The 12,654-nt window shown below is 35.8% G+C and overlaps 1 protein-coding gene and 1 pseudogene across 1 annotated transcript; one reads left to right on the forward strand and one right to left on the reverse strand.

Moving 5' to 3' along the window:
• LOC110301523 (glyceraldehyde-3-phosphate dehydrogenase pseudogene) overlaps window positions 1–12,654 on the reverse strand; it is a 318,538-nt pseudogene that overhangs the window by 156,848 nt on the left and 149,036 nt on the right.
• Window positions 1,076–9,763, forward strand: LOC110301530 (olfactory receptor 8B8-like). The gene is made up of 3 exons (XM_021172034.1): window positions 1,076–1,163; window positions 7,993–8,079; window positions 8,913–9,763. Exons 1-3 carry the CDS (start codon window positions 1,076–1,078, stop codon window positions 9,761–9,763), a joined length of 1,026 nt encoding a protein of 341 aa, XP_021027693.1.

Consider the following 12,654-nt stretch of genomic DNA (forward strand, 5'->3'; position numbering starts at 1 on the left):
TCCTTTGTTTCTCAAAAGACAAAAAGGAGAAAAGAAGTAAACAGAGGAAATTAATACCTTTTTTTTTTTTCATTGTCTTAAAGCTGTTTGGTAAAGAGGAGTTGATGAATTTGTTTTGATTCCAGTCCTCTGAAACATCAATTTACAATACTTAAGATAAAGGAACCTATAGTAGCTTTCCCCTTCATTGACCTAAGTGTAGATATGTCTATATAAGGACTTACTATGTCTCCATGGGAAAAAATTTGACTAGGCAACTTTACTATGTGATAGACTTTTATGTTTTAAGTATATCTTAGTGTGATCAAGAGATCTATGTAACAAAATTGCCTCTAGCCTGAAAGCCCCAATGGTTCTAGGACAGACAGAACATTAGAGGTCATTATTGTATAATTTTAAAGAAACTGCTGTTCATCACAATAATGGTCACAATGAGAACCATTGCTTCTGCGTGTGTAACCAAAGGTTGCCTGCTCAAGAAAACCAGGAAAACTGACTGCCATAAATTTTCTAAATGCTATGATTCCACTTAAACATGGTTGCACTTAGGCAAAAATACATATGTATGTAAAAATAATGTAGTCTCCTGATTTTAGGATGCATGTCTGCACATATATTAAATGTAACCTTATGTTTTAAAATGCCTTTAGAAAACCCCTGTCTTTTGTTCCTTCGTGCTACATCATTGAAATCTTGACTTCCAGGAACACCCTGGCCAAGCACTACCTAAATAAAAACTGTTTATTTGTCAGACTGGTAAACATCCCAGGCCTATAACATTTTGATGTCCCAAATGAGATATGGGTGTACAGCTGAAGCTGCCAATTTTTGTGATGCACCTTGGGGACCTGCAGTCTTCCACTTTGGTGACCGAGATAAATTAGAGTCCCAGTGCTTGGAGAAACAAACCATAAAAGTAGTACCTAACAGCCTTCAGCTGTGTAGTTAAGAATCCTGTCTGTAACCTACATTTAGATGAACTGGGGAAAAACTGGATGTGGACTTAATTTTCAAGTTAGAGATTCAGACTGAATACTGCTCACCCTCATTGTTTGGTTCCCAGAGGGATACTGACATGGGGTCTGAGACATTTGGGCGTTCTGTACTTGAGGGAACCACAGAAAATCTGACAAGAAACTTGGCTGTTGTGTATATGGATGAAGGTGGCCACCAAATATTTATTTTTGTATGGTATCTTCTGACCTCATGAACTTTCTTTTTAAGCTCCTGTTTGATGGACATGTGTTTTCTTGCATACTCATGAACCTGATGTAGTGTTGAGTGGATTGCATGTTATCTTCCTTACTGTTCTTGAGATAATTAAAGCAATGTGTGAAAATCTTCTATTGCAGTGATTCAGGTGTATTTTAGATAAGGATAATACTAAAATGTTATTTTATGCTGTCCTACTTTATGGAAATGCTAGCGCAGGGGCACCATCTCCACCTAGTCCCAACCATGATTGTTTAAAAGATTCATCCAAAATTCTGTCCTGTGTCAGATGTGTCACTTGACTTTGTGACAAGGAGAAAAAAAACACAATAGCACTGCAGAAGACACTGTGTGATTGAAAATAGCTAAGAGATAGATTAATCCCAAATGAGGATTATTGCTAATTCTTTTATCTATCTATCTATCTATCTATCTATCTATCTATCTATCTATCTATCTATCTATCTAATTTAAATCAGTAAGACTTACTACTTTTTAAGATCATTGGGTATGATTAAAATTTTATAAAATCTGTTAGGAAAAGTTAACAGAAAGTTATAACAAAAGTGTTGATAATTGAAAATTTATACATAGGTAATAATCATTTACTACAAAACTATATATGTAACTTGGATTCAACCCTTTTTTGTTGTTGTTAAATAGATGATTTAAAATAACAACTGTGTAACCTCACTGCCGTCTTGATTACAGTGACTATGTGGTATAAACTAACTAAGATGGGAATAATAGTTCTCTAAGGTATTTTACACTGGGATGAACATTTGTTTGATAAATATTGTTCTATAAATAAAAATAATAGATGAGGAACAAAATCATAAAAACTGAATTTATGGAAGACAGAGTTTAAAAACAATGCATTTAAAACAAGATATTAAAACTTCACCGACATATATTCATATACATGGAGTAGAAATAAAAATGTAAGCTTTCCAGGTAGAAGAATAGATAATTCTTGCTTTTACCTTTGCAATGTTCTTTACAATATATAATACAAGAGCAACAAGTAAAATTTGAGAAATCACATTAAAGTAGCAATGATAATCAAAGGTGTAAACTAAAGACTAATAATTTTATTCCTCAAACTTGGCAATATAAATGAGGTTTCATTTACTATGTTCAGTAACTTTTTGCTCTATTTAAACAAGGCTATATAACAGGTCTTCCGGGTGTTAGATTTTTCTCAGAATAGTGTCATGGATTAAACAAACATTTTTGTCCTTGAATATCCTTAAAATTCACTGAATCTGAGATCTTCACTGGTTTGATATATGTATATCAATATGAGATTCTTCCAATAACATTACTTATTCTATTTATTACTTTAAATACAGGGCTATGGCCAGATGCATACTCAAGTTAATAGAATATACTTGCTTACAACACAGAGCACTAGACCTAAGGGATGCCCTTAAATATGGTAAAGAGAGAAAATACTGGTAGAAGAAAAACCAAGTAGGAAACAAAATGAGAGAAACTATCTTATTGAAGAAATAAGCCCATGTAACCTCCTAGTTTCTGGCTGATTATCTCTGGCCAGTTTTTTTGTTTGTTTGATTTTGTTTTGTTTTGTTGGATTTGTTGTTGTTGTTTTTTGTTTTGTTTTTGTTTTTTTGTTTTTTGATACTGCTCTGACAGTTATCAAAAGGGTCTGACTTCTCTAGTTTTTTTTTTTTTTAACTGAAATTAGCTGGCTTTAGTGTGTGTGTGTGTGTGGGGGGGGGTATTGGGTTATGTGGCCTTGCCACTCATAGGCAGTGAGGGAGCTTGGGTATGGGTATAATGCCCTATTATTCCTTGCCTCTTGCCACCTCAGCTTGGGAGATCTGGCCTGAAAGTCTTAGGATCAGGAGAGCTAGCACTGCCACTCAATCGATAAAGCACTTGAGAAAGTGAGGCATGGACTTCACCTGCACAAGATAGTTGAGCTGATAGTGAAGACACAGTTGAAACAATCACAAAGATGTGAAAGCAGGAGGATTGGCTCAGTGCCCTGACAGCTATAGCAATTGTGAGAGTGGGTATCTTTCCTGTTCTGGGTAGAAAGTATAACTGGATCTGGATGCCTGGGTTCAGGCCAACAGGCTCCATGTCCATGAGAGCAGGGGAGCTGTCCTGGCTTTCTGCATATGGCAACACCAGGGAGCTAGTCAGAGCTGTGCTGGAGAGATCCTTCTAGTAGTGCTGTTGTTGGAGAGGCAGCAGGTTGACCAGCTCAGCTGCCATCCATGACCAGATCCACGACTTTGAGTTGGCCAACCTCAAAAGTGACACCATTTGTGAAGTGTTAGAACATGTGTAAGGGCTAGTCTTGCTGATCCAAAGCTGTAGAATATCCATGACAAAGAGCATCGACAGGATGACTTGGAGGAGGCCCAGTGAGGATCCAGTATTGATGATATGATTGAAGACAGAGTCATTGCAATAAACACTTGTAAATGAAGATGTATGGACAAAGGCAAATATTCTGGGGAACATTGTGACAGGACAAGACATTTCCATGCTTTGTTTTTTTGGGTGTGTGTGTGTGTGTGTGTGTGTGGTGGGGGTGAAATTAAAATGATAGAAGGTGGTTATGAAGGAGAATTGGGCTCATGTTACAATTATAAAAAAATCCATTACAATTAAAAAAAAGAGTATTTGTCTTAGAAAAAAGATGAACAGAATTTAATATCATGAGATAGACTCTGGACAGGGTTTTGAAAAGAATAAGATGGTGGTGATCTGTATAATTCTAGATAAAGGATAATAGAGGTTTGAGAAACAGATGAATGACCTAGAATGCAATTGGATAAAGCGAAGTTAGGAATGTGGAGAAGTATATGAGAAGCTAAAGAATTAAGGCCATATCTATGAGCACCAAAAAAAAAAAAAAAAAAAAACCTGAGATATTTGTATCTTATGATGTGGCAGGAAAATTGCCAAAGTATTTTGACAAGGGGCCTATATAGTGTTGCTCCTTACTTAAGGTCTATTCATGTTAAGAGACAATGACTTAAGAATGTATGTCTGACCTCTTTGTCTTTGCTGATTTTGTTAAACTCTAGCAATCTGTATAAACAGAATCATACAGGATACTCTTATATTCTGTGATGAGGTAGTATGAAAGGAACAAAAACTAAGTTTCCTAGTGTCTCTTTAGGCTGCATTGTAGAAACATGGCTGCTCTGGCAAGGATTCAAATCCAAAGAACATCTAGGCATGTGTGATCTGGCTGGAATGACATAACTTTTATCCCTCTGGCTGGAATGTAGACACACCCTTAATACAAACATTTTATCCAAAACAATGAAGTTAATCTTTATTTTTAGAAAGAAGCAGCCATGTTTGAAAATGATTTATAATTGAGAAGCAGACAAAGTGGTGAATTAGAGAATAATTTGACATAATGAGTCAGAGATAGGACATGCCAAACTCTCACAAAAACAGCAGATGAAAGAAAGGTGTGCTGAAGAAAGTAAAGCAGAGCAAAGATGATAGATGATAGATAAATAGATAGATAATAGACACATGATTAGAATTATAGATATAGATAGATTGACACATACATAGCTACATAGATATAATAGATAGATAGATAGATAGATAGATAGATAGATAGATAGATAGATAGATAGATAATAAATAGAGAGGGAGACAATGGCAGTTTTACTTTGATAGTTTTACAGAGATAGGTTACTGAGAGAATATGCTAAACACAGGAAGAAATAATGAGCCAGAGAATGAGAGTGAGACAGAAGATTAGAGCATATCAAGAAAGTTGGTATGAGTCTACCTAGATGAATTCAGGCAGAAGTCAAGAGAAGCTAGACTGAATAGGTGGCTTGGAAGATTATATTGTGTGGAGGCAAGAAGCTTCCAGGTTTAGGCTTAGGGATAGAGAAAGAAACAGAGAAAGAAATTTCTGTCCCCAGCCCAAGCTATGTATCCTCCTGTATTCACATAGCTTGGGTACAACACTCATCTCATCGCTTCAATTGATGATTGAATAAATAAAATAAGAATTTTTCCATTGCATTTATGTTTTGATGTTTTATTTTGGTAATAAAAGTGCTTTTATTCAATAACTGTGACTTCTAAGGCTCAAATATAAGAGAAAAACCACTGAAATTCTAATCTACTCACTTGTAGACAGTTAAAGATAAGAGCAAGTTAATTGTCATCTACCTTATAAATAATAAAATTATTTAATGTGATCGAAACAAGGCTTATTTATGATAAATACAATTCATTTTATTGGAGCAAGCTTCATTTCAGCTTCTACATATGTTTACAAGGTTATGTCTGAAGCAAGTGACTTAAAGCAAGCGAAGTTTATTTAACACCATAAATAATACATATATGACTCTCAAAACTCTTCAGAGATCTGCTGTATATGGCATATGAAACTGTTTAATTATAGAAGGTTTTGTGTGATAAACAAACATACTAGCTCCTAATGACATTCCTATAGTGTTTTAGAAAATAATTCTACCTGGATTGTGATGATAATAACTACTGGGAAAAAGTGTCTCTTGGTACATCAATACCTGCTATATTGTCTAAATGGTAGAGAACCAGGACAGTGCAGAATTGAATGCCCCCTTTGGCCTCACTAATGTAGGAGAGTCTCTCAAGTTTCTAATATACAGGAAAGTCTTTGGAATCTTTTGGGCCTGGTAGTATAAGGCTGATGCTGCCATGTGTGGCAGTTAAGAGTTAATGCTGTCCTGTGTGATCATTGAAGACTGGGGGTACTCTGCCTCCATGGAAATTACAAAGATTTCCAAGGGTGATCCCGGGAAATCATCCAGATTGCTGATAAATTTGTCATCTTAATTGAAACAGAGCCCATTTGGTTTATGCTTCTTTTCAAACTTATCCTTCTGACATCTATGATAGTGTTGATAGCTAACTGTAGCTTCGTCATTATAGTAACTGCTGTCTAATCAGTCCATTTTGTTTGCAAAATTTGACCTTGGTTTTTCTAGAGCAATTTGGTTTCCTGAAAAACTCACAAAACCATGTTTCAATGGCATTCCTTTATTTAGCACAACTTGCTACTACCATCAGTAGTCAAACACTGTGTCATAATAAAAAACTGGATTGAAAAAAAGAAAAGCTTCACCTTCATCAGATGTGCCTAACTAGAAATATACAGGATACCTTACCTATACGTATTGTTTTGGCTACCTCAGTCTTAGCAACATTCTGTCCCTGTGGAGCTCCACTGTCTGGCCACCTCTTCAACTGCACTCATTAGAGCTGATGAACAGGAAGCATATAAGATAGACTCCTGCCCACCCCTCACCAACCCATTATCTGTTCTGTTCCTAGAGCACACCCAACTGCTAGGAGACTTTTACTGCTTATTGAGTTACACCAGAGACCTATTGGTCAGGGACATTCAGGTTAGGCCCCCTTCTCCAATTACCTGCTACATCAGGAACATACAGGGACAGGGACAATCTGATGGCTAATGGCCAATATAAGAACACAAACAATAAAAACAAATATGGCAGCTCTAGAGCACAACTATTCTACGTCAGCAAGTTCTCAATATTCTAAAATAACTGAAACCCAGAGACCTTAAATTCAATCTCATAATGATGATAGATTCCTTTAAAGAGGAATGAAGAAATCCCTTAAAGATGTCCAAGAGAATACAATCAAACAGGTAGAAGCCTTTAAAGGGGAAATAAATCTCTTAAACAACACAGAAAAATGCCATTAAACAGGTGAAGGAAACAGATAAAACAGTTTAAGATTTGAAAATGGAAATAGAAGCAATATAGGAAACATGAACCAAGGCAATACTGGAGACAGAAAACCTGGGAAAGAGAACAGTAACAACAAACACATGCATCATCAACAGAATATAAGAGATACAAGAAAGAGTCTCAGAGAGAAGATGGGATAGTAGAAATTGATATATCAGTTCCAGAAAATGTTAAAAATAAAAAATTATGACCACCCCCCAAAAGGTTCAGAAATCTGGCACTATGGAAAGAACAAACCTAATAGTAGTTGGAATAGAAGAAGATGAATGTGCAAGCTCTAAAGACCAGAAAATATTTTTAACAAAATAATCGAAGAAAAATTCCATAACCTAAAGAAAGAGATGCCAATAAATATATGAGAAGTTTGCAGAACATTGATTAGATTGGACCAGAAAAGAAAATTCTCCCACCCCATAATAATCAAAACACAATATCTAATAAACAAAGATATTAAATGAGGTAAAGGAAAAACGCTGAGTGAAATCCAAAGGCAGACTTACCAGAATTACACTAGAGTTCTTATCAGAAATTCTATTAGGTAGAAGCAACAAGTTAGACTATTATATCCAGAAAAACTCTCAATCATAAATGTTGGAGAAAACAAGATATTTCAAGATAAAACAAAATTTAAACAATATCTATAGACAAACCCAGCCTTGCAGAAATACTAGGAGGTAAACTTCAACCCAAGGATGTTAACTACATCAAGAAACCACAAGAAATAAGTAACTCCATGCCAACAGAAACACAAATAAACAGCACACACAGGCACACACACACACACACACACACACACACACACACACACACACACACACCACCACCACCACCACCACCACAACCACCAACATCAAAATCGCAGTAATTTACAGTCTTTAGTCATTAATATGTCTCAAAAGCAGTGGAGTCAACTTCCCAATTAAAAGACATAAACTAATAGAATGGTCTCAGAAACAGGACCCACCATTCTGTTGAGTAATAGGAACACAATCTCACAATAAAGATAGATATTATCTCAGAGTAAGGAGCTGGACAAAAGTTTTCCTAGTGAATGGACTCAAGAAACAGGCGGGAGTAGTCATGTTAATATCTAATAAAATAGACTTTAAACAAAAATTAATCAAATGAGATGGAGAAGGACATCATACTCATTACAGAAAAAAACTCAACAAGATGATATCAAGATTCTGAACAATATGCACCAAATACAAAGACAACCACACTAGTTAAGGAAACATAACTGAGGCTTAAAGCACACATCAATACTCAAATGTTAATAGTCACTACCCCTTCTTTATACAAATGATAAATGATATAACAAAGAAATTAGTGAAAACATCTTTTAGAATAGCCACAAAGATTATAAAATAACTTTGTGTAAGTCTAACCAAGTAAGTGAAAGACCTGTATGAGAAGAATTTCAAGTCTCTGAAGAAAAAAAAAATTGAGGAAGATATCACAGGGTGGAATGATCTCCTACGATCATGGATTAATTGGATTAACATATTATAAATGAAATGGCCATTTTACCAAAAGCATTTTGGTAAAGCAAAAGGAGATTCAATGCAATTCTCTTTATAATTTCACCAGGAATTCTCAACTCTAATGGGGGAGCAAGCAAACAAATAAACCCCCCGAAACAATCAAAACAACCAACTCAGGATAGCTAAAACAATCCTGTACAATAAAATATCTTTTAGAGGTAACACCATCCCTGATTTCGAGCTATATTTTAGAGCAATAGTAATAAAACCTGCATGGTATTTGCATAAAAATGAAGAGGTTGATGAAGGGAGTAGGATCAGAGACCCAGAAATAAACCCACACAGGTATGGATACTTGACATTTGATAAAGATGTCTAAACCATATCCTGGAAGAAAAGACAACATCTTCAACTAATAGTGCTTGTCTTATTGGATATCTCTTCTTGTTTTTGGGAATCTACATGGTCTCTGTGATGGGGAACTTGGGCTTGATTGTTCTGATTGTTTTGCATCCTCACCTGCACACCCCCATGTACTACTTTCTCTTCAACCTTTCCTTCATAGATCTCTGCTACTCCTCTGTCATAATCCTCAAAATGTTAGTGGGTTTTTTTTTGAAGCAGAACATCATCTCTCATGCTGAGTGCTTGATTCAACTCTTTTTCTTTGCCTTCTTTGTTATTGATGAATGTTACATTTTGACAGCAATGGCTTATGACAGATATGCTGCCATTTGTAAGCCCCTGCTTTACCAGGTCACTATGTCTCATCAGGTCTGCCTATTGATGACTTTGGGTGTGTATTTGATGGGCTTTGCTGGTGCCTTGTCCCACATAGTTTGCATGCTGAGACTCACCTTCTGTGATCGCAACATCATCAATAACTACGTATGTGATGTACATCCTCTCCTTAAACTCTCCTGCACAAGTACCGCCATTAATGAGCTGGTACTTTTCATTGTTGTTGGTGTCAATATAACAGTGCCCAGCCTGACTCTCTTTGTTTCTTATACCTTAATTCTTTCCAACATCCTCAGCATCCATTCTGCAGAAGGTAGGTCAAAAGCCTTCAGTACCTGTGGCTCCCATGTGATTGCTGTTTCTCTTTTCTTTGGAGCTGCAGCCGTCATGTATCTTAAGCCTTCTAGTGCATCTGTGGATGAAGATAAAGTATCTACTCTCTTTTATACCATTCTGGGTCCAATGCTGAATCCTTTCATCTACAGTATAAGGAATAAAGATGTGCACAATGCACTGAAAAAAACTTTGAAGAAAAAGATATTCACCTAAATCGAATGTTTAATTGCTAAAGAAATAAATCTTAGGACATACGATGTTTATACCTAGGAGAAGGCTGCAGAAGGAACTCATTGTCAGACATTTGCTTATATTCACGGGGCCCTAGATTTGCTCTACAGTCTTAAAACATATTAATTGCTAAAACAACAGAAATAACATAAAAACAAGAATAAAAAACTTGAGGTGGGAATCTAGAATTAAAATTATTTAACAGAATGCAAATTTAAGTCTATTACTGAGCAAAGTAATTTTCAGAAGTAATGACCGTGAAGGGAAACTAATCCATCATTCTTTTATGGTAAAGAGAGGAGTTTATTCTGTAATTTTCCAAAATTATATGTAATTTTGTTTTTCAGTATCAAAAACACAATAGTAACTTTGGGCAGCTTTCTACTAGTATAGTACATTCTAGCCTCAGTAATCATGAGGATTTAAGCATAAAGTACTGGATGGTATTGTGCTCTGTAATGGAAAGATCAAGAGTTTTTAAACGTTTTTTTCTACTTTTGCAGTTTATGTGGGAGTTCATTTTTAGGCTTTCTTGCATGCTAGATAAGTGCTCTACCACTGAGCCACATTTTAAGCACCAGTATGGAAAGTTTGTTTTGAGTCCATCTAAAAATCATAGAGTGTTGTGCACTGAAATGCTTATTTCAGTAGTCTTAAGGACAGTATCTTATTTATACTGTTAAAAGCCCTCTGAGAATATTTTTAGGCAAGTTGATTTTGAAAAGTTCCTTTGTTTCTCCAATGCCTAAAGGACAGATGGGAAACTCTTTTTCCAATCTGAACTTTTTTTTATAGTTTTAAAGATAAAGAGAAATTGATGACTCTGTTATGATTCTAGTACTCTCAGACTGAAAATAAAACAATTTAGTTAACTGATGGGAAAGGAAACCTTTATTAGATATTTTGCTCATGAAGTTGAGGGTGGGTATGTGAATCTATGTACATGCTATGTCTCTATTTGGAACAATTTTATTAAGCAAGTTTCCTAGTTATTGGTAGAGGAAATTTGTCTTTTACTTACTTAATCAATCATATAATATCCTTAGCACTCTGTTCTTTCCATTTGATAATTTCACTTTCATTCTGACTCAGAGTTCTGCATACAGTGATGCTGTTTATTAAAGTAGGAAACATAGCCAGAGAATGTATCCTGTTTGGGACATCAAGATTTTTGTTTGTTCAAACAATATTATAGTCAGACAGTGTCTTAGTCAGGGTTTCTATTCCTGCACAAACATCATGACCAAGAAGCAAGTTGGGGAGGAAAGGGTTTATTCGGCTTACACTTCCATACTGCTGTTCATCACCAAAGGAAGTCAGGACTGGAACTCAAGCAGGTCAGAAAGCAGGAGCTGATGCAGAGGCCATGGAGGGATGTTCTTTACTGGCTTGCCTCCCCTGGCTTGCTCAGCCTACTTTTATAGAACCCAAGACTACCAGCCCAGGGATGGTCCCACCCACAAGGGGCCTTTCCCCCTTGATCACTAATTGAGAAAATGCCTTACAGTTGGATCTCATGGAGGCATTTCCTCAACTGAAGCTCCTTTCTCTGTGATAATTCCAGCTGTGTCAAGTTGACACAAAAATAGCCAATACAGACAGTATGTACAAAGAGTCCAAATTGGAGGTCTTCATTGGTTCCTTCTCTAAGGAGTTTGGTGATCCCAAGGAATAGGAGACAGGAGAAACAGGAGTCAAAGGGAATGGAAGACCCAAAGAAAATGTGGCCCACTGAATAAAGTAATCATGGCACATAAGAATTTACAGAGTCTAAAGTTGCAAGCAAGCATTGAGCTAGAAAGTGTATGCACTAGATCTTCTGCATATGTGTTGTGGATCTTAGCTTGGTCTCCTAACTGTGGGAGTGGGAGCATCTTTGATTCTTTTTCCTGCTTTTGGGAGTCTTCCTCTTATTGGTTTGCTTTGTCTATATTTGGAATGGGGGTTAAAAATATTTTAAAAAAATACAGCTGTGAAGAAAAGTGACGATCCTTGTTATCATGGAAGGACAATGGTGAAATAATGTTTCTTTTAATTTGTATTAGAAAAATGATTCACAATGTCTTGAGCAAATCTAATTGTACATTTTACTGTGAACAATTCTCTTCTTATCTTGGGTTTGCTGCTAGGAAGGGTTCTTGCTGAGTAGATGGCAGGTGACCTGACTGAAGGCAGGGTTCTCTACTGAACATTTCAGAAGAGGGACAAGGCACACTTAGTGTCTGATTCAGGAACAATTTTTGGAATGCTTATGGGGAACAGATTAATGGTATGGAAGCAGGTAAAGCCTAAGAACGTTCATACAAGTATAAATGAAGTTAAATTGGTCCTTTGAAGGAGATAAGAATGAATGCCAATAAGTACAATAAAACCCAAAATTATATGAATCATACAATGGACTTTATTTTCTTTCTTCCTCCATATTCTGAAGCCCAGTCAGTATTCATTTATAATCAATCTGTAGTTAAATTCATGAAATAAAATTTAAATAACAAAAATTCCCATGTCCTGTGGGAAGGATTATTATTATTATTATTATTATTATTATTATTATTATTATTACTACTACTACTACTTACACTTACTTGAAAAATTACTTAGTGAGAGTAAAATGTCAGTTGATGTGGCAACACAAGTTAGGTGGGAGACTGTTAAGCACATCTCATCCCTTCCCCTGAAGGAAACTGTGTCAAATTGAAAGAACAGAGAACTAGTCTGGTTTTGAGTCTGGATTCTGTAAGTGTTGAGTCTTTGACCTCTTGATCCTAGATTCTTCACTGCTAATAATAAAACTGCTGTTGTACACAATGAATGTTACAAATTTTAAAAGTACTATATTCTGTGTTTTAAATATTATATGCAAAAGATATAAG

Source organism: Mus caroli, unplaced genomic scaffold, assembly GCF_978045245.1.
Source record: "Mus caroli unplaced genomic scaffold, Mus_caroli_1 scaffold_11, whole genome shotgun sequence".
NCBI lineage: Eukaryota > Metazoa > Chordata > Mammalia > Rodentia > Muridae > Mus > Mus caroli.

Excerpts from the sequence above, each read along its gene's own strand:
- LOC110301530 (XM_021172034.1), top strand. The coding sequence starts at position 1,076 with ATGGGGTCTGAGACATTTGGGCGTTCTGTACTTGAGGGAACCACAGAA. Across the intron at positions 1,164-7,992 it reads TGTTGTGTATATGGATGAAG|ATAGATATTATCTCAGAGTA; the intron begins GTGGCCACCAAA and ends CTCACAATAAAG. Across the intron at positions 8,080-8,912 it reads GGGAGTAGTCATGTTAATAT|TCTTCTTGTTTTTGGGAATC; the intron begins CTAATAAAATAG and ends TTATTGGATATC.